The sequence below is a fragment of the Diuraphis noxia genome, unplaced genomic scaffold (genome assembly GCF_037042655.1).
Source record: "Diuraphis noxia isolate RWA-SAM2 unplaced genomic scaffold, SU_Dnox_SAM2 contig0002, whole genome shotgun sequence".
NCBI classification, from domain to species: Eukaryota; Metazoa; Arthropoda; class Insecta; order Hemiptera; family Aphididae; genus Diuraphis; species Diuraphis noxia.
Genome location: NW_028301712.1, coordinates 35,937,795 through 35,965,571, shown reverse-complemented (window position 1 = coordinate 35,965,571; position 27,777 = coordinate 35,937,795). Strand labels below are relative to the sequence as shown.

General features: G+C 27.0%; 1 protein-coding gene across 2 annotated transcripts in view; it reads left to right on the top strand.

Annotated features, from left to right (window-relative positions):
- 5-HT2A (5-hydroxytryptamine receptor 2A) overlaps positions 1-26,522 on the top strand; it is a 94,639-nt gene extending 68,117 nt beyond the window's left edge. Inside the window, exons 5-8 of one of the 2 annotated variants that reach the window (XM_089219990.1) lie at positions 1,717-1,856; positions 18,808-18,960; positions 23,516-23,797; positions 26,084-26,522. In XM_089219990.1, the coding sequence (XP_089076116.1) occupies positions 1,717-1,856; positions 18,808-18,960; positions 23,516-23,797; positions 26,084-26,396 (888 nt within the window). In that variant the 3' untranslated portion in view covers positions 26,397-26,522. The remainder of the gene's footprint in view (positions 1-1,716; positions 1,857-18,807; positions 18,961-23,515; positions 23,798-26,083) is intronic. The other variant, XM_089219991.1, reaches the window with a different exon arrangement.
- Positions 26,523-27,777: the final 1,255 nt, after the last annotated feature.

Here is a 27,777-nt window from a genome sequence, read left to right as displayed (position 1 = left end):
TCCGTTAAAGTACTTTTGTGTGTTCGTTTTTTATTCGTCAGGCGTAAGCTGATCAATAATTTCGCTTTGATTATAAATAGTACGTGATAATATTATGAAATATATGATTGCTTAATGACGTACCTATTTAATACTCTATTTTTCTATTAGTTTGTTACGTTATATCAGTCGTAAAAATAATTTTTCGTTGGTTTCTCTATTGACGTAACACAATTGATGAATATAAGATGAAAGTGACCTCTACTCTTATATAGATACGAGTATATACCTTGGTAGAAGGTATATGTTCAACAGACTTTAAAATGTATAATCTCTATCGACACTGAGGATATATGAGACTTGTATACGAAGTGTTTATGACATAATTTTTCGTTTTAATTGTTCATGTTCGCAGATGTTTTATTTTAAAGATTATCATGACATTGATAACGATAAAAAGATCCCTATCTACTGCAAACCTTATATATTTATCATACAATTTAACTTAAGACTATTCCAAACACCTGACTAACATTTTGACAATTCTTGTGATTGTTCAATTTAAAAAAATTAAAGTTTACTTTTTATTGGTTAAAAAATATTTTAAATAAATAATTTATCATAATTTATATAATATAAAAATTGATAATAATCTTCAAGTTTTATTCTTGACAAAAATCTGTTTAATATTAAAAAGGTGCTTGAAAGCTAAAATTAGACTTGTTCATAAATCCCAGCATATTTGTTTAGATACCTATAATTTATAATGGCGAACTACTGGTAAGAATTGTATGTTTGTCAGACATATAGAAAATTCGTGGCCATAAATTTGTTTCCAAGTATTTTGATCTGCTGTTGAAAATTACAAGTGCATGGGCGTGTGTAAATTCGTTTATGTATTTTATGAGTGTTTCACTTATCGTCAAGTGGTAATGATAGTACACATACTAATGATCTTTTAATACTCTTACAAAGACAAGTCAATTCTATTTATAGATACAACACCATTATAATAAAGCGTCTATCAAAAAAAAAAAAATCACCGAGATTTCTACATCGATTTGTTATAAGAATACAAACTGAACACTATTTGAAATCACATAGGTACATTGTAAAATTCATAAGACAAACTTACCTTTACAAACGATTACTTGGATTTACACCTATCGGATTCAAACTTTGGATTTATAAAAGCTCAATGTGAACAATTGATATTTATCCAGACCTCAAATTTTGAAAATATATAACTTTGTATTTTTAGATTTTTTTTTTTGTTTAAACTTTGTGATTTCAATTAGCTTCAAAAATTAGTTTTAAGTTTAAATCACATATTAATTTATAGTAAAAATCGGAATAAACTGAGCATAATCAGACAATCTCCATTTTTTTTTTTTTAAAACTTAATAATATGGACGAGCCTGAGACACCGATCTCCAAATAATCAAACTCAAAAAACACTTAAAAAATTGTCGACTTAATATTTTAAGAATTTATTTTGAACATCGCTTACAATTTGTTCTCGTTTCAATAAAATTATGACAAAAAAAAAGAAATTTGTCCATGTTGTTATGTAGGTATGTTAATTTGAAAAAAAATCAAGTTCACTCGTATTTTGCAATATGTGAGGGCTAATTGAATATTATTTAATCTATCTGTATTGAGAATTTTGCTTTTTATAAGATTCTAGAATCATTATAAGAAAGTGTGGTACGTGATTATTGTGTTTTTTGATTCCAGTTGTTGCGAAAAAAAGCCAGATTTCTGCTGGACGATAGTTTCGTGGATGGTCGGAGGAATGGGTCATCGGCAGAACCACATCTGTTCAGACGTTTGGGTGGTCGGTTTTCAGCCAACAAAAACCAGAACAATCTGACCGGGTAAGTGTGCACCGGATGGCATGCATTTTTAGCGTATAACACATAGTATAGCTTAGTGTAGCTCCACGCGATAATTATTATTGTTAATACCTGCAGATATTTAAAACAGACAACAAGCCAAACATGTTTTTGAATAATAGTTTTAGTTTGCAAGGATATTATTTGACCATGAAGTACTTTTCCGGTAAATATATCCTAATTTGATAAAAAAAAAATTGTTTCAATAATTCAAAATTATTACTGTAATTTGATGGGTTTAAAAATAATTTTATTTTTATTTTTATTTTAACATACTTTTAAATAAATGTTTTTTTTGCTACTGCACTACACTACACCCATAACAATTTTTATTTTTATTTTTAAAAACTCAGATTGTCTTAGAAAATTATTTTTCTGTGATAATAGTTTAACCAATTATTGATGGCATAATATAAAGTACTAGTTAGATAGCCGGTCATCTTTCCACGTTTCAGAATTCCACTTTATCTATAAGGCCCGACAGCAGTTGATTGGTGGCCAGCCATATTTCTCCTGTCTGAATATCACATCGGAGATTATGTTATAGAATAACACCGTTTTTTCAGAATATAAACTCACCGTTACTATGTTAAGCTGTTTTAATATTATTTTTGGGTTCCGTAGACTGTACTTAATTAAAAGAAATAACTCATCACATAACATTTTTAATTTTTAACGGGATCGTCGAGTGTTAGCTAGGTTGATAATATTTTTTAACACAAACTAAAGGCAGTGTATTGGTAGGTACCACCAATTAATATCATTAATAAAATCGATATTATAATTAAAATTATTGATTAAAACGAAATATGTTATAAACCTTGTCATTAAATAATTATTCAATTTGTATTACATTTTCAATATATGTGCAAATTATGCATAGCAGGTTAGCTTGCTACTTATATCCTTATTTCTTTAATTTTTGAGTTAATAATCATGAGTTTCGTTTAAAAACACCCAGTCGGATCTCACAAATACACTTTTAACCACCGTAATAGAGGTCAAATAGTGATGTTAGATTCTAAACGGATGGATGCATATAAGTATTATTAGTATATTATACAATTATTTGTGTTTAATTTGTATCTGTCATCACCTTTAGAGATAGTAAAAATGCTTTAAATCTCTATTTCAGTATATATTCTAGTTAAGAAAGTGAGTCATAATTGTTACATTAGAGGAGGAGGTCATAGTCCACAATCATTTTCTAAAGCGTCAATAATAATAAAAAAAAAGTAATTAAATTAACAAAACATTGAGATTTGTAGTGGTATAGATAAATCTAAACAAAACTACCGTAGATACATGCATTTTTCTGAATTTTTTAGGACTTGGTCGTTTTTCGTGGTCGGGATTTTTCCGGATAAAATATAAATACAATAATTATTAATATTCTAGGTTATTCATATTCATAGTTGAAATAATCAACCAGTTTAAATAGATAACACATAATATTATCTTCCATCATTGACCGTTCGATGAGGTACAGCCGACGAAAAACATAAACATGTTCTAACATAACAATTTAGTTACTACTGCCACAACATTAACTAAATCGGCTTAACTAAAACGAGTTACATGCAATTTACTATAAAACTGAATTCGAAGAAAAACTTTTTTGTATTTGAAAAACTTACTGATTGTTAGATTTCAGTACTAAATATATGAGTAGTAGCAATAAACACCGACGGGTTTTTTTTTTATAGCGTTTTCATCGAATTATCTTGACTAGAAAATCACATTTATACAATACGCAGTCGCTTTTAGTGTTAAATGCGTAAGATCTGTTTTTGTATAGATTATCATTATTATAAAAATAATATTACTACACTTAACTTTACTTATATGCATAAATAAATGAATATAAACTTATTTAATATAATATGTGTGAATATAATATATCCACAATCGTGAGGAAACATTTTCCAAACGATATTATTTTTGATTAATAAATGAAATATTAATCAAATTATGACATGCGTATATTGTATAATATAATGTGCTATTTTTTTCGCCACAATGTCTTAAAATTTATTGAGTTTCCTCATAGTTAAATCAAGTAGATAAATCACGTTTATGAAATATTATACAAAACTATATATTTTATCTTAAAACTTAGATTGAAATATTCAATTGACTTAAATAGTTTTGAAAATAATTATTGTTTGACAGACATGAAACTTATTCGTATTCGATCAAAACATTTAGCACAATTAAATACTAATTAGAGTATTAAGAGTACCTATTACATAAACATATACTAATCGATACTACTAAATTGTTAACCATATCGATTGGGAAGTATTTATTTGCATGAACTATAGACAACTATTTGACATAGTAATTTAAATTAATTTATATTGTATTTACTGATCCTATTCAATTACTTATAAGATGTTTAAGTCTAGATGAGCTAAGTGGAGTGTAATTAAGATATCCTTTGAAATGTAGGTTTACAGATTCACCCCTTTAAACTTTAAACAATTTATTCATGAATAATTGATTATAAAATTTGATTTTCGTGTATTGAAATTTGAAATGCTCAGAACAATATTCTGAGGAATATGATGTCAACAATTTCGTTCTGTGATAACTTAATATTATGTAAAAAAATATATTAAAAATATGAAAAATAGTGGTTATACAAAAAATCACCTTTTTGGTATATTAGAATAATGTTAAGAGAGAAGTTTCATACTAGCATAGTTATTATGTTTTTTAAATTTATTTATATCTAGTAATGTTACATAATAACATGTTTTATTTGAAAAAAAAATTTCAAAAATGTAAAAATATAAATATTTAAATTAATTTTATATTCATAATCAATGTATTATGTTACCTATATATTATGTATATTTAAAAATATTATTTTTTGTGACTCGGTTAAGATAAAAGCAAAAGTTGGTGCACATGGTTAAAAAAAAAAATAAAAAAAATAGCTATTAGTCAAAAATAATATGTTGTTCTGACACATCACCTATGGTTAAAATAAACTTTAACACCATTTACTGTTTCTATTGTTGCATTTAACTACTCTCAATTTTTTTTCTATAAATAATTACAACCGTTAGTTTGGCTTGATGAGAATAAGGGAATAAAACATGTTTTGACCACTTATACTAATTTAATTCATATTTATATTGTTTGTATTATTAAAATAATTTTATGAATTTGAATTAAATTTGAATCGTTTTCGGTAATACATATTTCAACTTCTATATGTATATTATAATCGTATTATATTAAAATTAACTTTATTTTTTAAATTAAATATACATAAAAAATATTTTTTAAATTGAAAAATTATACAGATATAAATTACACACGACATACGTAATAAAGATTTTTTTTAAATGAAAAATTACCCTCAATACCTTTTAAATTTACTTGAGTATAGTAACATGTTCATAGTTAAGAACCATTTCTTTTAATTTTCTGTCCATCTTCTCGTAAACTTTTTTTTTAACGGGTAGCTCACCAGATATGTATTTTTCAATGTTTGCTTCTTGAAGGTCTACATAACTGTAATATATTTGTAAGTTCTAATGGTGCCTAATTACGTGGCATAATATAAGAAAGGAAAAAGCAAAAGAAACAACAGGTACCGCCGCTTTTGAAGTATGCCCCCTCATATCTGACAGAGACTTGATAAACTCAACCAAATTCAAGTACCTACATGGATGAATGGCAAAAACCTCTGGGCTAAATGTGATAACCAGGGCTCAGAAGTTATAGCACTTATAAAGTAATTTTTTAGCGCTTTAATATGCACTTAAAAACACCACAACAAGCGCTATAAATAGCACTTAAAATTGGAAAATATGCAAATTAAAATTTCATTAACAAACATTTTTTATTTAAAATTTTTTTATAAACTAATTTTTAGACTTTTTTAAATTATACAAGTTTTATATAAAATATGATATAGGTAGTAAATATTTGAGAAGTAGGCACTTTTCCGGCTCTGGAACATTTTCTATCTAACCTTCGAACGAATTCGATAACTGCAGTACATTTAATAAAATTTTAAAAATAACTAAATTATTGGAAACGAATGGAATAACCTGTGCGATCGGCAATAGTAACTAAAATGTACCTAATGTTTGTTTTCGTTAGCATAGGTATTCATTATTCAATACAATTTATTTTATTTTCATTTTATATAAAATATGTTTGTAAATAGCACTTAAAACTCACAAATATCCAAAAATTAGCAAAATAAAATTTCGTATATGACATTAGATAAGTTTGAAATAATTTTGTATTTTACTCTGAATGTCTTAAGACCAACCAATAAAAATATGCATTTGCTAGAACTTCCGAGCCCTGGTGATAACAATGAACTAAGAAAAATAAAACATTCGATACTAATAGGCCACACGCACATGACTCACGGATATCTCATGGCCAAAGAAGACCCTACATCATTCCTGACGTGCGGAACAATCATTACAGTCAAGAATATACTGACAGAATTTCGTAAATTCAGTGAAAAGTGCATTGAACTAAAACTACCTGAGACACTATACGAGATGCTATCTCCCACACCCGAGACGACCAAAAAACTTCTCAATTTCGTCAACTTAACAGAACTGAGTCAATATTCTAACTTATATTAATATGTAAATCAGTAAATATAGGTAATAAGAAGAAATTAAGAAAGTATGTAAGAAATTAATGTAAATTAAATATGTAACGCCGGTTAATAACCAAGCAGCTGAAGCCTCGAAAATTAAAAAAAAATAAAAGAAAAAAATATATAAAGATAGTGAAAATGAGATAACTATAAATTACTATTATATTGAATTCTACATACATTTTGGCCGTCTCTGGTTAGTTAATCTAGGATGTTTTTAATTGGGATGTTTTTAACGAAGGATATTTTGAGGGGGAACCCTAAAATGATACAGTCCTATAGGTATTAAACTACATACACAATAATATATGATATGTATATATATGTATATTCAAAGTTATTACTATCCAAGTAGTTATCAATTTTTTTTTCATACGTAGTACGGGGTTACCCCGCAAAATGTTTGTCCACTACTCCGCTTGTCTAAACTTTAAATACATATAACTCACAAAATACTCGTCCTAAATTCGATTTTTATGAATCAAAATACTTAGAAAAATATTCTGCTTTGGAATATGAAATTAAAACTCTATGTTGTCATTCAAAAAAGTAAAAACTTAAAAAATGATAAGGATAAAAAATATTTAAAATTATAATTTTTTAATAAAAACGTTGGTTTTTTAACAACTTGAAACCATGTAAAAAAATATTTTGAAAAAAGTAAATACTTTTCGAGATAATTAGTGTACCCACTTAAAAGAATCACCCTGTATTTACATGGAAATTTACTATCATCAAATTGTAAAACTAGATTTTTTGTTTCCAAAATTATATGACTAGTAACATAATACAAATTAAGATATTTACAAAAGAACATTTTTAAAATAGCCTGGTTCTCTTGAAAGCTTTAGAATTTAAAATTTTAAACGAATAAAAAGCGTTTATTTATTAATTATTTGTTTATTGTTTGTGGTTAGTTTTGAAACTAAAGTATAACAAAAAATTAATACAAATTATGTATTTTGAATCTCTTAAATACCTATTCCAAGAAAAAACTTAAAACTTATTAAAAATGATGAATATATTTTATAATATTATTAAGTATGAACGACATGCATAATTTACATTCTTGAAATGTCAAAAAAAAATTATTAAAAGAATATTTTTTCATATAAATTAATAACGCTTTATTTACACAACTTAGTACTTACCTACCATCATTATATTTATGTTAAGTTTTTTATAAATAGTTTTTTCTTCCGTATTAATTTACTTTTTAAATTTGATTTTTCTAGTAATGTTAAGGATATTTTTAATGAACTCCTATAGTTTTTGAAGTTATTCTCGGGTATAATAATTAACTAGCGCCTATCAGTTTTAGTTAAAAAACTTTTATCTGCACAATGAAAATATATTAAAGATTGCGTTTGAGTGATAGACATCACAATATTATAATACAATAGGCTGTTGTACTTAATTTATTATATTCAGAAAACTATTAACTATTCATATTGTACAAAGTTATTTTATCATCTGAAAACCTAAAGTATCAGTAAATCCAAATACTTGAATGTATATAGACACCATGAACTATACTAGTAGTTTACCCAAGTTTGATATATATTAACCAGCCTATACAATTAATAAATTCATTATCCACCAATATAACTTGTTTTAAAGAGGAAACCAAAAAATTACATAAGAACTTTCAATATTAATAATATAATAAAACCTGATTTGCAAGGCTGGGCAAGTTAACTAATTATTTTAACTCGTTAAGTTAAGTTAATACAGAAAAATGTAAGTTAAGTTTAAAGTTAGTTTTCTTATTTATTTAACTCGTTAAAAGTTAAAAGTTAATTTGAAAAAAAAGTAACTTAACTTAGTTAAAAATAAGTTAATTTTCTTTTTTCATGTACAATAAATTATCATACATTTTTATCAAAGCTTAACAAATAAGACAATATAATGGAAGTCTAACTATTTTCAATAAACATATGTAATTGTATTAATTACAGTAGGTACTTAGTAAGTACTACTTACATACTTCAAACAATTATAAAATCTAACAAAACAAATAAATTATTTCAATGTATTTTTTTTACCTACACGTTTTCCAAAATGATGGCTTAACTTAAAAATTTTTTTTCTAGTTGATACCCATTAAATTTGTAAATTGTAATTATTAAATATGTTATTAGGATTTAATTAGATAAATTACACATATATAACATTTTTGTTTTATAATAATATATTATATATATATACATATTTTCTGCGAATAAGCAGAATAAAATAAAATATTATTATCATATACTATTATTATTACTCTTAAATCGTTTCCTAAATTTTATATAGGTAGATAGTTGTACTTATACACGTTATTCTAATATCTATTGAAATTTCAAATATAGAAATAATGCAAAACACTCACATTCATATCGTAAAGTATTTGGTTATTCCCACAATTATTATTTTTATATATATGATATAAATATATGTATATATAATATCAATAAGTTATAAAAATCAAAATATAATTTTAGATATATGAAATTTATATTAGGACAAATTAATAAATTAACTCGTTAAGTTAGAAGTTGTTTAAAAAAAAAAGAAACTTGTTAAGCTGGAAGTTACTTTTGAAAATCAAAGTAACTCGTTAAATAACTTAGTTAAAAGTAACTTAACTTTAACTTTTTAACTCGTTAATGCCCAGCCTTGCTGATTTGATAGTGTTAGATTTTGAATGGATCAATGATATTATATTATCGGTTATAAAACTATATATATTTTAGATTCTGAGTGAAGCGAGGAATGTATTTTATTTTTTTATTTGTTAAGCATCAATTGCACAGGTTATTAGCTTTTTACAAAAATTTTAAATTTTTTACAATTTACATTTTATTATACAAATCGATATTTTTAGATATAAGATTATATCATGGTAATTGGAAAATGGACCAATTGCTTCGTACAGGCATATCGAAGTGTTTCCTAGCTTCATTGAAGTTTGGGCAGTGGACGATGATATGTTTGATGGAGTAGTTTTCATTGCATGTTGGGCATAGGGGTGGATCTGTCTTTGCCAAGAGGTGTCCATGTGTAAATTTCGTGAGGCCAATTCTGAGTCTTTTAACAATTACCTCATTTTTTCTGTTTAGATCAGTGGTAAGTTGTACTTCAACCAGAGTTCAACAGAGTGCTTAATTTCTCTTAATTTATTTACCGTGTTTGTGTGCCATTTACTATTCCATACATCAATGCAATATCTGTTTATTTTTTTTATATCAACAAACAATGAGAAGGGAATTATTTCACTGTCGGGACTATTTTATGCATTTCATGCTACTTTATCTGCCTCCTCATTTTCTTTTATGCTGCAATAACCTGGGGTCCAAATGAATCTAATGTCTTTGTTTGATGAGGAAAGAAGGATACTAATTTTTAAAGCCAAAGGCTCAGGAGGAATGTATTTTTTTTTGTGTCTGTCATCACGTTTTGGGGCAGTAAAAGTGCTTCGATTTTAGACTTTAGTACCTCGTTTGATCAGAAAGTGAACCTAGTTGGTAAAACTTTTAGGTTAAAAATTCTTAATATTTTTCTAAATAATCGGGATAAACAAACTAAAAATTAAGGGAAATCGGGAAATTTTACGCACAATCAGTTTTCGACAAAATCGATTTTGGTTTTTGACGTAACATTCAAACAAATGACCATAGATACATGACATTTTCACCGAATGTTTATATAAGTATATTCTATCCACCATGCAATTTTCAAAAATTTCGACTTAAGTTAAACCATTTAAAGGCATATGCAATTTTCGAACATTATTAGTTTTTTTAAATTAATATCGATAAAAATTTATTTGTTGGATAGAAAAGCTTGAAAATTTAATCCAAGACACCTAACACATTGTTACAATAGCAGTTGAAAAAATTAAAAGTACATAGGCAAGATTTTTCGTTATAAGAATTTAAAGTTCAAATTTTGACTAAATACATAAAAATTACGACCATGTTCAAATTATCTTGGATAGAAATTCATAAAGGGTTTTCTTTTTAAATCTAAGATTTGAAAATTTAATACAAAGCTCCTAATATATTTTTACAATAGCAGTTGAAAAATTAAAAAATACAAAGTCACATTTTTTTTTTACAAACTTTCAAAGTTTGAATTTTGACAACATACGTAAAAATCATAATAATTCATACAAAATTGTCTTTTTAAATCTAAGATTTGAAAATCTTTAACAATCTATAATATATCCTAGATAGATGAACTGTCTCCGCTCAGAATCATTTTTCGTATACAATGATATAATATCATTGGATTCAAATTTAATTCCATCCATTACAGTAACTTGTAACCTACTGTACATCAGAGTGATAGAGTGATATCCACTTTCCTGCTTTTCTTTGTTGTTGGTTTTTTGTTACTTTTGGAGCAATAAATCCCTCAATCTCCAAATTTATAGTTGGTTTTTGGCGATTAATTGTAATTAGTTGTTAATTTTTTTTTTAGGTTTCAAAAAATAACGGTTTTAAATATTTGGTTATAACTCAAAAAATATTGATCGTAAAAAATGTAATATTTTTTTTACACGAATATCTAATTTCCATGCATGCATACCATAATTTTGAAAAAAATACAGAAATGTTGAGCTTTTTATATCATGATTATATTCTATACATATAACATTACCATCGATACATATTACATATATATACATATAATGTAAATATATGTATGTACTATATATACGCCAGAATTTCAAATGTCTCTATATCTAATAATCGTGTTTCACATGCAATGATTCATTATTGAATTCAAATTTTAAAACGTTCATTACAGTGAAAAAGTTTACACAAAATTTACCATTCAGCAGTGCAATTTATGAGTTCCTTGGTTTTTTTTCATATGGTTTACGATTAATTGTTGCTGTGTGCATAGATTAATGGCCAAATAGGAAATAACTTCACACACGAATACAACTAACGACAGTGTATGTATTTTCTTAATATCCGTTGTCAATCAATGTTTGAATGATTCACGTAATAATTCAGAAGTTAGAAGAGTATTAAGTTCGCTTGTTTAAGTGACTAATATGTTCTAGAGTGAAAACTAACTACCTACCATATTCATTAATATATAACCACAAATGCAGCTTGCAAGTGCCATATAATTTAACACGTATACTTGTAGACTTATTATTGTTTGTCATTATTTTTCTATTTATTGCATTAGTGTTGCCGTGTTGGTAAACGATATTTTTATTTTCATACTGAGAAGCCATACAAACAATGCTATAATTATTGTATTACATAAAAGTAATCTTCTTGGTTTAAACTTTCAATTAATTTGCATATTTATGTTAATAGAAAGCTATATGTTTTGTAAATTTTACTCTGTTGATAATTTTGGAATTATTCGTTAAAGTATATTTAAATTTGAACCAGTGTTGAATATGATTTATATTCCATCGTTAAAATATATTTTTTATAGGGTTGTATAGAAGGGTTAACCCTAAAAATGTATAATACGTATAAGTTTTACGATTATTCTTAACAATATTTGAAGGAAATTTCAATTTATTTCGGTAAATACGACACACTACCTTCACATAAAATTCGTCTTTAGATGAATTGTACACAGCATTATATATGTATAACTTCTTATTGAAATAGTACTATATTTCTAGTTCAAACTGAGTTAGATTCTATAGAAACAATGTTTTAACTCTGATTTGGTGTACTATATGTCCAGTTTTAAAATAAAAATGCCTAAAAATTTTTGCAAGAACAATGAAACGATAAGACGAAACTAAAATACAATAGACATACAAAAACAAGTTTTTGGATTGTATGACCCAAAAACTCACAAACACGTATGTAATTTAAAATGTACTGCAACTTTAGCTATTCTAGTGATAAATGGTAATGGCTTTTCCACATATAGTGATAATCTGTTATCCCAAGAACAAATTATTTTTAGTTATATTCATTGTATAATATATAAGTTTTTTTTTTAATTAAATAGTTTCGGGGAAAAAAAAACAAAATGGGGCATTTTAAATTTTCGTATAAGAAATACAATAAATTATATCACAAGCAACTTGTATGTAGTGAAGAAACCAAACGGTGTCCTCTATTGAAGAGCTTAATTTATATTATCTTTTATTTTTGTTACTTGACGTATTCACAAAATACCACAAGACCTCTTAAATGATAGAAAAATTGAAAACTTATTATCATTTATACGAATATAATGTTGGATATTATTGACTATTGTTTTGTTGACTATATAAGTTTTAATCCAAACATGTGAATAAAAACATAAATATACACCTAGTGAATATAATATACTTATTAAGTAGCCCCCTTTACTTAACAAAATCTTGAGATTTTTCAAGTCTTAACTAAAATCAAGTTGACTGTAATTTATCATGTATTAAAATGGTTCAATTTTTTTTGTTATCTTGTATATGCACAATATCCATTATTATAATATAATAAGACGTTCAACTTCTTAAAATTCAGCATTAATAAATTGAGTTCCATTTTATTTGTGTACACAATTTAAACGACTCTAATGGAGTAACATTTCTAGAGTATTAAGATATCAAAAAATATTTTCCAAAGTAACATTTTTGGTATAGATATTTCTATATTTTAATTGAATAAAAACCTTTATAAAGCTTTCAAATAACGTCTTTTTAAAGAAATTATCCTTAAAATATCCAGTAAGCTAAATATTTATATAAATACTTCGATCTACTCAGTATGTTATACTGTTAAATATATTAAAGCTGAGTAATGATAAAAAGATTATCTATAAAAAATTATAATTTTTAAAAACTATTGGTTAATACCATATAACATTATGTTTTCTTAACTATGAATAAATATGTAAATTATTTTTTTTTGTGTTTCAACTTTTAATATAATTTTGAAAATATTTTAAAAATATTTTAAAAATAGTTTATCTCTTTGTTTTTTTTAAATGTACATGATTCTTATTTTATTTTAACTGTCTTAAAAACATATATTATGACTATGGAGAAACTGCTCTTAAATTATAATAATATGGAATTCTAATTTTATACGCATACTAATTGTATAAACATAAATACAAAATATATTACTAAATTAAAAAAAAAAAAATGCGTCAGATTGAATTAAATCAGTATTATTAACTAACCAAGGTAGTTTATAAGATACAATATTCTATGCATAAATTGAAGTTTTCGAAAATATTGATTTTTGATAATAATCTCGTACAGGGCCGTATTTAGGAATTGGACACCAAGGGGCAACAAAAAAAATACGCCTCATTAATCATTATTCAAAATACAAATTTAAATTATAAAAAAATTAGCCGCCTTCTCCTACTCAGACGCCCGGGGCAACAGTACCCTGTAGCTCCCCCTAAATACGGCCCTGATCTCGCACACTTGTATACTATAGGTAGGTACTAAATAATTTTATCTGTATTTTAAAATTAAAAGTTTTCACATAAAATAAATAATATAATAGACTACATTCATCTATTAAATAGTATAATGATTGTATCTATATAATAATGTATATTAGTGGAGACTAATGTATAGGTAATAGTTTTTGATAATAATTATAAGTTTGAAATCTGGAAGTTCTTATATATGTGTTGTAATTTCGCCTTTCATTTTATAACGTCGGGTGTACTCAACTTATATATATATACGTACATTATGTATTATATATTGTTTGCTTTTTGTCTAGACACTGTTTTGAGGGTGATAAATGTTCTTTAATTCTTTCACGTAGCGAGTCCATTAATCGAAAATTAGATGTAGATTGTACTTCAAGTTTTTAAAAATGGCAAAACTCCCATTATTTTTCGAAACAACGGACAGTTTTATCGGTTGACGCTTCCGGTCCTCGCGGTACACCGAGTACGCGGTTTACTCAGAGGATCCATTCCCACACGTGCACGTACAAAACTTTCAACCATTATTGGCAACAAGTTAAATGTATTCGTAGCTCAAAATATAAATCGCTAAGCGGTTATGTGTAGCCATAATATTACATCTTTAGTAAAATGTAATATCAATGGAACGAAAAAAAGAGAGATTGAGAGAAAGAGAGGTTGGATGTTAAGCTTATCAGGTTTTTACGTTTTGCAATAATATAATAAACAGTAAAAAAAAAAAAATGTACAATCGCGGGACTTACATGTGACTGATATGAATGATAACGCAGTAACTCATAAATTACTACACACTCTTGAATTCGTTTACTTTAATGAATTTTTTATATATATGTATATATATATATATATATATATATATATATAACATAGTTGTAGGATTTTAATTTCAATCGTTCAACGATATGTATAGCATCTGAAAATTCAATTCTCACTTTGGTCGTTCCTCGGGGAGGAACTTGTATGTGTTAACGGTTAGATTCACCAAAACTTGTATGTGTCTTCTCATAAAATTCCATCCGTTAATCAAAAAGTTTCAATTCTTTTTCCTGTCTTGTTTGTTTTTAAAAACCCATAATTTCACAATCAATCAAATCGGAAAATATTCCCTAGATAATATATTTCAGAATAAAATTCAGCTCTTCACCGTTATAAAAACTATCTTTTAAACGCACCAGAATACAGTATTTTAATTCGAAATCCGTCAAAGGTGTTCAAATAAATTTTCATTTTCATTTTAACTTTTAAGTTGCCATGAAAACCTCAGTGAAAAAATAAAAATAACAACAGTTGGGTAAGTCCTACCTAATTTTCAATAAATATTTGAACTGAAGGTTGGAAAGTTTTCGATGTGATCGATTTGAAAATAACAATTCATCTTCCTTGTGGATATTATACCCACGCGCATATATTAATTATTGTATGTTAATTTTTGAACCAAAGGGACAGACAGCACACATAGGGCATAATATGTATTTCGTACGTACATTGTTATTCGCGTGTCTGAATATTGTTTTGACATAGTAAGGAGTTACGTTAAATTGAGATCTTAGCTAAAATATAATCTACAGACTATTATTATAAATTGTACGAACACTAATAATATCATAACTCATAAATTTATGATTATAATATGAAACCGGATTAATCACTTTGTCAGTGATATATATTATAGTATAATCAATGATATCAAGATTTTATATATTAATTATTAAAGTATTTTTTCAAATTATAATACAAATATTAATCATTGTTAATCTCCCTCGTGAAGATTGTTACTTGGCTGTGAAATATTTTGTATTAAAGTATGATATTAGCCATATTAGGTTTATTATTTGTATTTATGTATAAGAGAAAAATAATACAAGTTTAAGTACTGAATTCTGTACAAGTTATTTTTTTATTCAAATTTTTAATAGATATATAAAATATGTTGGTCGCTTGAATGTAGGAAATATGTAATTTAAAAATAATAAAGAAGAGTGACTCATATATCATGTGAAGATGCATACTTGTACATAACTAATGGGGGATGTAATGAATACATTCTGTTTTGATTCTTTAGAATCAATATAATAATAATTAGTGAACATTTACAATATATCCATTTTCAATAGGATGAGGTATTTATAAGTCAATTTTCATTTAATATCATACCAACCAGCTATATTTATTATGGAATAATATAAAATAAAAATAGCTTGATAAACCACATAGGTAGTATTTATTTTTTCAACTGAATAAAAAAGTATATAAATATTAAAATTTAACCATTGATTTATATATTTCTACGTAAAAATACTGGGAACCTTTAGATTGCGTCTTATAAAAACTTTTTTTAAGCAGAAATGTAAAAATTGAACTAAAAAATTGAAATAAAGATCATTTTAAAATAACTAATAAGTAATAATCAAAACTGTTTCATCTTCTTTCACAATATTTATACCTATTCAATTTATTTTGTTTGAACCATATTATGATGAAAATGTATTTCAGTATGCTTACTTATGAATAGTTTTTATCAAAATGTATTACATTTCTTACCTACTTTTAATCATTTACAAATTTATATATTTTAATTATGTAATTTTATTATTTACTTATTGTCATCTATATAATATATTGTAAGATTTTATGTTCCAAGTATAAAAAGAAAAATTAATTGCAAAATAAACATTAACATCATTATTTGTTTTCAAAAATCAATTGAACATTTGAAAAACTACAAAATACCTACAGAATAATAAAATAACAGCTTAGGTAAATAAAAATGACAATAGCATATTAAGAACCTAACCTACGTACAACATATTTTAAAAGAAATAATCTGAAATAATCTGAATAAATCTTATATCATAAATGTATGATTTTTTTTTCGTAATTCGAAAAAATCTCAGTATTTTTATTAATATAGTTTAATTGAAATGTTAAAGATAAAAATATAATTATCTATCAATGATCGTTTTAAATATTTGTGTAATTCATTATTTAAATATAAAACATAATACAAATCTATAATGGCATTAAATAACCTTATTTTTCTGGTATATAAATAATATTTCATTTTTCAAAGAACATATATTGAACAAACTTGCTTCCAGTACTAGCAAAAAAATTCATAAAGAGTTAACAACTATTTAAATTTGTTCAGTCAATAGTCACGCCTAAAATAAAATTCCTTATACAATATAACAGATCACTTAAAATCGTAGGAATAACATTGATTTTCACAATTATCTGAAGCCGTTTAAAATTTTTTATAATATGGGTATCTAGTTCTTTTAACTTTATAAATTATTAAAAAGTCAATTTGAAAAACTAAACATATTTTTCATTATTAACATACTCATCCCACCAATCATTAGTTATGATAAGCTTTTATATTTTTGTAACTGCAAAATTAAACGTCGAATTTAATGTGTCACAAGTTGTGACTCACAACACATTGGAATTAACACAGTGGATTCCACAAGGAAATACAGGAATCACTGAATCATTGTTCATGTACACAACATTATAATATTAAATATACGTTGCCCGTGGGTGTCACATTTAATGTATAGTTGATGACGAAGCATATTTCAAAAGTTTAAAGAGTTATAGTTTTGCATTAAATTACTATTGTATTGTCATTTTTATGCTTACATTACGATACCTGTAATCGCAAATCGCAAAAAAAAAACTAATTGACTATTTGAATATATTTAAATATTCCAAAAATCAGATATTGAATAACTTCATTATTGAAGAAAAAAGGGTTATAGCATGCTTGGTTATTTACCCTGGCCTAACCTCTGTTTTTTAAATTTTTTTTTATTAGTTTTTACTGTTTTTAGTATACAACTAAGATAGCTCAACAATTATAGAATTATTCATAATTCAATATTATTATATTTAGGGTTGAGCAAGATACTCAAAAAGAAGTATTGAAATACTAGACACAAGATACTTTGCTTTGGAGTATCGCGATACAAGATACTAGATACTTGGCTTTGGAGTATCGCGGTACTAGATACTCGATACTCGATATATTTTAATAAAATTAGTCACTGGATTTTTAAAAATTATGAGGATGAGCACTTTATCAAGTAATTATTAGAATAACAAATAAAATAATAAAAACTAACACTTATTCAGTAATAATAATACATTAGTAATAAAACAAAATAAAACAAACCAATCGTGTCACATATATATGTATATATAGTATACAATATACATCACACATATAACTATATTTTATGATTTATCGGTACTGGGTTGAAAAATTATTTCTAACAACTTACAACATTAAATAAAAATATTAATTTCTAAATCAATTATTATTATTATTATTATTATTTCTTATTAATTTGATAATAAAACCAGAATTGTATTGTATGTTGTATCGCATCATAAATTATTTTTTGAAATACTAGATACATTGACTAAAAATGTGTCGCGATACAAGATACTCGATACTTCATATAATTGTATCGAGAATCGAGATACATGATACAATTGTATCTAGGATACTGCCCAATCCTGATTATATTACATTTAAAAATTATATACCTAATAAAGGTCTTTCTGGTTAATTTTAGACATTAGTATTATATCAAAAGTATACTTTTAAAACATTTTATTATCTAATTATATTGAAGTAGAAGTTTTTAAAACTATAAATATAATAATCTACGTGGTGACGTATAGAATTAAGTATGAATGAGGTAGTTTAAAATGCCGTAAAACGTATTTTGCATGCATGGTTGACGGTCATGTACCTATAGTATAACCACACAGGCACACTGCACTTAGAATTTTGAGCATTTAAAATTTTGGGCAAGTAGTATCGATATAGATAAATATATTGTATATCGAACCGACAACGTCTTATTGTTTTAGGCGGTTACAGCCGGGAAATAACAACAAAAAACAGTGTGATCAACAAACGCAGATATCGGACGCGGTGTCAGCTGGCGCCAGTGACTCGAGGAATTTCCGGTTGAAGACGCTCAGACTTCAATTGAACATGAACCCGTCTACACTGAACTTGAGGTACATTCACGCATGGTTTATGTATATATACGGTCAAGTTTACATCACTGCAGACCGCTTGACTGTCCATATAACTGTTATAGGTTTGTGATTTATAAAAATGTACCGTCGTGGTGGTTACACATTTTTAACGTACGGCCAATAATGATCAATATTGTATTTAATACACCTATGCACTGCATTATATTGTACTCGTGTCGTGTGTAAGGAAAAAAAAAGTGATTGGAGTTTTTTCCTTGATATTTTCAATTTTATTTTTTCCGACCACCGGCGTTGCAGGCCACCTTATAAAGGTACCTTTTGTCAGAGGATAAATAAAATGTATAATAGGTATCCTGATCTAGGTGAAGGAAAAGCTCACGTCTCGTCTCCGTCGGTGGTCGGTTTATGGATTTTTGTGCACTTTTCACCCGGCGAACGGAGAAAACTGATTTCTACCCTATTGTGAACATCCCGTACACCGGATCAATCAACCCGAGGAAACAGCCGCCCCCTCCCCCGTTTCACCGCACGCAATGAATGGAAAACATTCCGACGTCAGACGAATGGAAGCCATTGAATATTGACGGACTGCATCAGGTTTTTACCCCATATACCTCTGTTGTTATAACATACGTTATACAATCTTAGACACACGGATTACGAGGTGCCTACCTTTACAGAACGCGCAGTAATAGCCACGGAAGAAAAAATATTACCCAAACGCTCAGGAAATACAAGCGAAATAAACGCGTTGGTGTAAAACTAAAGTACGCGATTGACGGATTTGATTGCGTTAAACAATACAGTTTAAAAAAAGGCCGCAGTTTGACGGACGGAGAAATGATTGCTGTGCGGGTTTTTTTAAATCATGACTTAATTTTAAATACGCATTAAATCCTTTTGGTTATGCCAGCCACTTCGGCTCCATAACCACCGTCGTGCGATGACCGTATTCGTTATTTTCATTTGTTCTCGAGAATTATATTAACGAACTTAAACTTAACTAATTGGTAAAACCACTCTAATTACTATTTCAACGGCGTTATAAGTTAGTCCGTAGCTTATTCAAAATACGTTTCTGAGCTCAAATTAAATATTACATTTCGAATACGTATTGTTTAACATATTATATTTTGTACAAACCAGTAAAATTAACATATTGTAATCATGCGATGAACAAAATACATATGAAAAATTATTAAATTACTATTTTAAACGGTTATATTTATTAATTGGTATTGAATAGCGAATACTATAAATATTATGAAAATAATTATTTTCCGTCGGCCTTATAAGTATAAACAATTCATCAGGATATAAGTTTTGAAGAAAGCTTTGCCTCATTATGCGTAGATTGAAGATTATAAAATAATTTCTTATCTCAAGAAAATGTCTGGTGCTATTAATACTACATGGAATTAAAATTAATTAAAAATTAAGCTATTTATGATGTGGATTTTGTTTATTTAACCTAGATGGTGCGATTTAATCATACTTTATTATAATAGTTTATTGTATTAATTATATTATGTATCTTATCGGTATGCCTTATATGCCAATATATTAATTAGGTTATATATCAATCTTATATATTTTTTATATAGTCAATTATGTAATTTTCAGTTTAAAATGAAGTAAATATTAAAAATACACCTAATAAAAGAGCTGAGAAAGCTACAGTTGTCTTGAAATTTTAACAACAATTTAATACTGAACATTTTCCAGTTTATAGAAATAATATAAGAATATTTTGGGAAAAAAAAACAAATCATTCAGCATTGTATGACCAAAAATATAGAACCATCTCTGAATATGAAAATTATTATTTATGAACCAATGAAAAATATATCAATCAGAATATTTCAGATCGAGATGAAATGGTATCTTCACATAAATATAATATATATGTATAATATATTTAAAAGTGTCTATTAGATTTGTATTCATAGAGATTTAAGTTTAAAATAGAGAGGTTTTAAACTTGACCTATTTTTGCTGTATAATAGTATGTCTTTCTTCTCTCTAAATTATGCGTTATATGTGACAAAGTTTTTGGGTTGTAAAAATTCTTTAAAAGTTTCACGGAACAAGTTCTTTAATTAAAAGAATCAATTTATCGAATGTTTTAGTTGTTTGGAAGTGTGAGTTTAATAATAAAAAATGAAACGCGTTTTTAAAGTATGAATGGACTTTATCCGAAACAATATATTATAATAAATTTTAATTTTAACTATACAAATTCACAATTTTAAGGGATTGATGCAGGCAATTATTAATAATTTTAAATACCAATTCAAGTAACTTACAAATATCCACATGCCAGTTTCACTGTTAATTTAATTGGCGTGTAATCATTATGAGAATATAATACAGAAAAACGGTTCGCGTGAAAATAACTACTTAAGGTGAATTAGAGGATGCCAGTGAACTATTAATTTTCTCTATCCAAGCCACACGTAGCATACCAAATTCGCGTTTAGCTAATCTAATTTAGCGTTGTTAGCTTTAATAATAAAGTGTGAATTTCCTACTATCAGAATTAATGATAACAATCAGTATTGATTAGCCCATGGACTTTTATTGATATTTTTAACTTTAAAGCTCATCAATGCATTTTAAAATCGTTATATGGTTTTCCTAACCAAAGCTATGAATGTCAGTGTGTCATACAATATTTATGTTGAGTAATAAGATAACAATGACGTTTCGAATAAAATAACGCGTCCTTGATCTTAGACTATAATGTACGACAAAAATAATATACAAGTAACCTATTCAAGTGTATAGCACTTAATTGTTGTTATTCTTATATATTTAATGTATCCTCCATTATTTGGATAATATCCAGCGACCATTTTATTATACGAAAGGCCATTTAATAACCTTAACCATATCCCTACATATTATAATATAATGAATACAGTATCATATCATAATTTAGCTTATTACTATATCTTCGATATTTTGTATTAGTGAGATATCAGAAAATAATATTATGTTACTTAAAAGTACTAGGTAGTGCCACTTTGGTATTTAATATTTTCTTAACATTGATTTCTGAATACACGCATGCATAGCCTTTAAAATCGGAGAATTAGTTTTAAATAATTTAATTTTAGTGTAATTAATAATCGTGTGTTGGTGTATACTAATAGTGACTACAAAATAATTTATTTTTATAATTCTATTAATATTGTATTGTAGTATATAGATACTTAAAATTAGCCAATCGCTTAAATAAAATAGTTTTAATCAATTTCTCATGGGTTTATGATATATAGATTGAAATATTATATGGTTATCGTTATTTATGAAGGATAATTATTATAAATATTTTTGATCAAATTAATTTGTCCATACTGAATAATGACTGAAAACTATTGTTTTGAGACATACATAGAATGTTCATATAGTAATTGAATAACAATGAAAATGTCGTTTATTTGGTTGTCAAGTATTCATAAATTATTAAATACTATATATATTCTATACCGTCTCAATCACTTCAATTTTCAACTATATCTAAGATGTAAAATGTGTTCAGTCAGAAGTAAAGTTTAAAAATTCAATAGACACAGCAATAAAATAAAATATTATGTTAGTTATCATGTGTATAGAAAATTAAATTTCATCATACACTACTAACAAGATACTTATTACTGAATATCATTTAACTTCTATAGTATAATAATATGTATGCATAATGCGTATACCTGAAATATAAAAATCCTATAAAATAAATTTCAATACAAAAAAATAAAATAAAAATAACGTCTTTTTAACACAAATAAAGACTATAAGATTTTTTGGAAATTTCTCGCCACAAAAAAAAAAACGATATGAATACATATAAAAACATATTATGGATAAATGCTCAGTTTTCATGTAATTATAGATTTTCCATAAATACGAACAATACTTCTCTAATCGAAATAATATGTGTGTCAAGATAATTAAAATGCATTATATTTTAAAACAGCTACTTCATCTTAATGCTCATTACTCTCAATTAAGCACTTATATGATCTTCTATTAATACACCTAGATAAATTAATTATTATTACTTGTATCATTATACCTATAGGTATTTATTTATCGATGTAAATTACTGAAATTCATTATAAATATTGTAATTAATTACGCTTACTAATTCTAAATGTTAAATATTCTATTGTGTTATCAATAAGTTTGACGACTTGTATGTCAGGAACATTTAATAATAATAATAAAAAAGATATAATATATGATCTTGAATTAAAAATATAGATTTATAAAAAAGGTATAAATGTAATTTTTCTAAAGACATTTTCAGATATCATATATATATTTGATGCACGCACATTCAAATAAAAAAGTAGGCAAGTGGGTACCGCTTTGATGTATAGTAAAGATGGAAAGTAGGTCACTTTAATGGATATGTTAGATTTGAATGCAATGACAGGTATCATTGTACACGAAAAACGATTCTGAACTAATTATTATTTTTTATTTATATTATTGTTCAATTAATGCATAGGAAACGATATTAGAATAAAAAATAAAATACACATTACAATGATATACGCGTTTACAGATTTCTTGCTAACAGACAGAAGCGCCAGAGCCTGGCAGCCGCCAACGCCGTCAGAACTGAACAAAAGGCCAGCAAAGTGTTGGGAGTCGTGTTTTTCACGTTTGTGTTATGCTGGTCACCATTCTTCTTGTTGAACATTGTATTCGCTGTCTGTCCAAAGGAAAACTGCCCGGTACCAGACCACGTGACCGAGGTTTGCCTCTGGTTGGGATACGTGTCTTCGACAATAAACCCGATTATCTATACGATATTCAACAAGACCTTTAGAGCCGCATTTATCAGGTGATTTTAAATTTAGCAAAAGGCTTGAAATTAATTACAGATACATGGGGTCAGTGTCGCAGTATCTAAAAACACTAATTATGTTGAGTAGGTATGAGTTGTTACGATATTAGGTATTCTATACAAGTAACAAGCTCAGTTTTGTTGAAAGATATGTGTAATATAATTTTTTCACTAATCTCATACCACGTTTTAATATACCTAGCGATAAAAACGTTATACTTTCATTGTTTTATCATATATTTTATAAGAAAAAAAGAAGGGTGAGATATGCCCCTCCCCCCTGAAAGCCTTCTAAATACAACACAATACTTTTTTTATATACTCACCGATGGTTCTCAGTGTTATAGTTTTGTTTAATAGTACAGACTTTCTAACGATACCAAAAGAAAAATACAAAAAACTCTGATGTTAAAATATTGCGGACAACATTATTGATTAAAACTGTAGTGGCTTGAGGTAGGTTTCATTCGGACGGATTATTGAAACGGGTTGGTCGAGAATATTGCGGAGCTGTAATTAAATTTACGATCAACGGAGTGTTCTTAGAACTTTCCAATTAAAAAAAAAACTAACGTAGGTAGGTAATATAAACAAAGTTAGTTTCCATTGTGTTTCAGTGTAATGTTTTTTTCAGATTTGTCCGACAAAAATGTAGTACCTACGATGACAAATTTTATTGCCTCTAAATATTATTGAATAAGATCGATCAGGGGTATATTTCGAAAAACTTCGAGTACATTGTTGTTAGAAAAACCTTAATATTTTTTCATTTTTTTTCCGTATAAAAAGTGATGTCCAAATCCAAATTACTGTGGTCTTACGTAAGGATGATTTGAAATACATTATCTCGTTATAGTGGTTGCAGCTGATAACTCGTGAATTATCGCATCGCCGCTCTACTCATCTTGACTCTTTTAATCCGCACGAATAGGAAAAATTAAAACTTTTCGTTTTTACGTAAGCCGCTACCGTTTACATGGCGATTAACCCAAAAATTAATATATTATTATGGCCTGTAAAATTCAAATCCAAATATACGTAATGGGTTATGAAAAGTATAAAACAACTAAAAAAAAAAAAAACACCAAAACAAAGTAAAATGTGCAGATGTATTTTTATATAATTACCGTAATAACAATAGTGGTATTATCATAAAAAGTAACGTTAAAATGATAATGACGAAACAAATTACGTTTGACGTAGTATAGTGGTGTTTTCTACCCTCACGCATTGTAGCTGTATCGGGTTGGGGAACATATTATAATATGTACAAGTAATTTAGTGAAAGTTTTTTATCACACAATGTTTCAAAATATTTACTTATTATATTTATCATAAGTTATTTTATGTTTTTACACTTAAGATTATATATTATTATTATATCCGTAGTTCAGGATTTAATATCAAAATTACACAGGCACATGTGGAAATTAACTAATCAAACTGTTAAATATAAGTCATAAAGTTGTAAATTTAAAAATATTAATATATTATTATAGTTATATTTTTTATAACTGAACTAGGTAGTTGAAGTATCAATTTCAAAAACATAGGTTTTCCAGTTAATTTGGTTAACTTAATATTACATAGAATATAAATATGTATAATGTATTTACCTACAAATTATTTAACTATTTTTCGATAAATAACGCCGTATACAACTATTTTAAATAATAAACTTATACTGTTAAATTCTTGGATTTAAAATGCATTTGACACTAGCGTGAAATTGCCTAAACAATAACAGTTTGTGTGCAATAACAGGAAATTGTAGAATACATTTTAACATAGATAGGTGTGTTTTTGAGCTGGGTACAACTTTTTTTTTAAACAGATTTCCTCAAATCCAATTTTCGTAACGTTGTGTTTATTTTCATATAAACGTAAGTAAAAAAAAAAATGTTATTAAATCCCTAGTAAAGTTGAAAACATAACAAGTAACGTGCTACTTAAAATTTAAAAAATAAATATTTACTAATCGTTTAAACATTTTAAAGTATCAATCAATTAAAAATAAATAAACATTTGAGTTAAATGTGTCAAGATAAATTGTCCATATTATAGTAGCTTCAAACATAACTCAACTAACTGAATTTAATCTTTTTTCATTATTAATTTGCCAATCGTTATACTATTATATTCATTATATGTACCCGTAGCATTGTATTGTATAGCCTTACGATTTGGATGAGTATTTGATCAATGGTGGGTCTGACCAATTTCCAGTATCTGTTTCACTTGATTCGGATCGATTTTTTTTTTATCATTATCCGTTTGTTTCAGGTTGCTCAAATGCCGATGTCACAAGACCAGACCTCACCGGTACAGATCGGTGACCGACAACCGACATTCTGCGCTGATAAGCACTCCGTCCGGTGCGGCTGCCGGAGCTGCCAATGTTCCGTTGTCCTTGTCGCTCCAGACCACGCCACTGATCACATCGCCGCCAGTAAATAATGCCAACACTACGACTTTCGCCGATACCGCCGTTGCCGCTATGGCTGCCGCCGCTGCGTCTAAGAAAACGACATCCACGCCCGAGTACCCAGACTCATTTCTCGTCCAAGAATGCACGAAGGACACGGCCAAATACTGAACCCGAGCGGGTTGTAGCAGTTCCCGCTCAGACGATTTTGTCTTGAAACTTGAAAATATACGAGTACCTATATGTTGTTATTATCATTATATTTATGTTGTCGTAATATAACGGTTATAGGTAACATTAGATCTCATAATTTATTGTCATGTCTGATGGAACCTAGTTGTTTCGTATATTAGACGTATTACCTAATATGTTAACTACAATACTACATATTATAAAGGGCGTGTTGTAGAAGGAAACCATTAGGTATTGTAATATTAACTTTGCTATAATATTATGTAAAAATTTTTGTTGCAATCAAAATTTCGATAATTATATTTATAATATTATACTAAAAAAAAAAAAATGTAATTCTCGTTATGGTGATTATAACAGATATTATTACATAGTTGGTTAATATTACATTTTCCAAATAATTCAACCCTCCAGATTTACGTGTGTGTACTGCAGAATGCTCCGGTTTCCCTACCGCCGATGTCTCCATCTGAAATCGTGGGAATATGTAAAACCAGAGTTATTATATATTATTATTATCATATTAATAGACATATCACAATAATATGTGTCCACTCTTTATTTTCTATTTTCCTCCTCCCCTCTTTCGCTCGCTCTCTGTCTACACTCTTGCCCTCCCGAAGGAATCTATACAAGCGCTAGTATTTATAAGTTTTCGGAGTAAATCATAAATTGGGGGTTCAGTGGCGTGCAGGAAATAAAAACATCCATTGACGATGGAGAGGGCCGATCAATCTTTATGAATAACCATCCTTATGAAAAACGCACACGCACAGGAGACTGGGAAGTAATATTATATAACTTATCACACCTCTCGGTAGATGAAAAAAATAATAATAAGGGTACACTACAGTTTTTGGCAGTTAAACTGATGAAAACCGGGCCTAAATACCCAAAAATAGGATATTGGTATAACGAGTTTCGTAGAATAAGTGAGAGAAATAAGAGCTTGACGAATTCTTTGCATAAATAACTATTATATTATTATTATTATTATGACTTACACGTCGAAAATATTATATCAGTGTTTTTTTCATTTTTAATTTCGTTATTATTTAAAATCTATAAAAAGTTTAAGTAGTAAATAATATTATAGGTTCGCGTTAAGAATATCAATGCACAATTTTTGAGTATAGGTACCAAAACATTAAGATGTTAATAATATTCTTGCTATCGTAGTATCGTATATTTTTAATAAACAAGTAGTAGTTAATTTATTGTTATAGTATCAACACCGATGTTTGACTAACTGATTTACTGATTTGTATAATTCATAATTATTTATAGATAGCTAACATTAGTTATACAATAAACAATATTATAAGCATAGTACTTTTAGAAGTAATTCATTATAGATTAG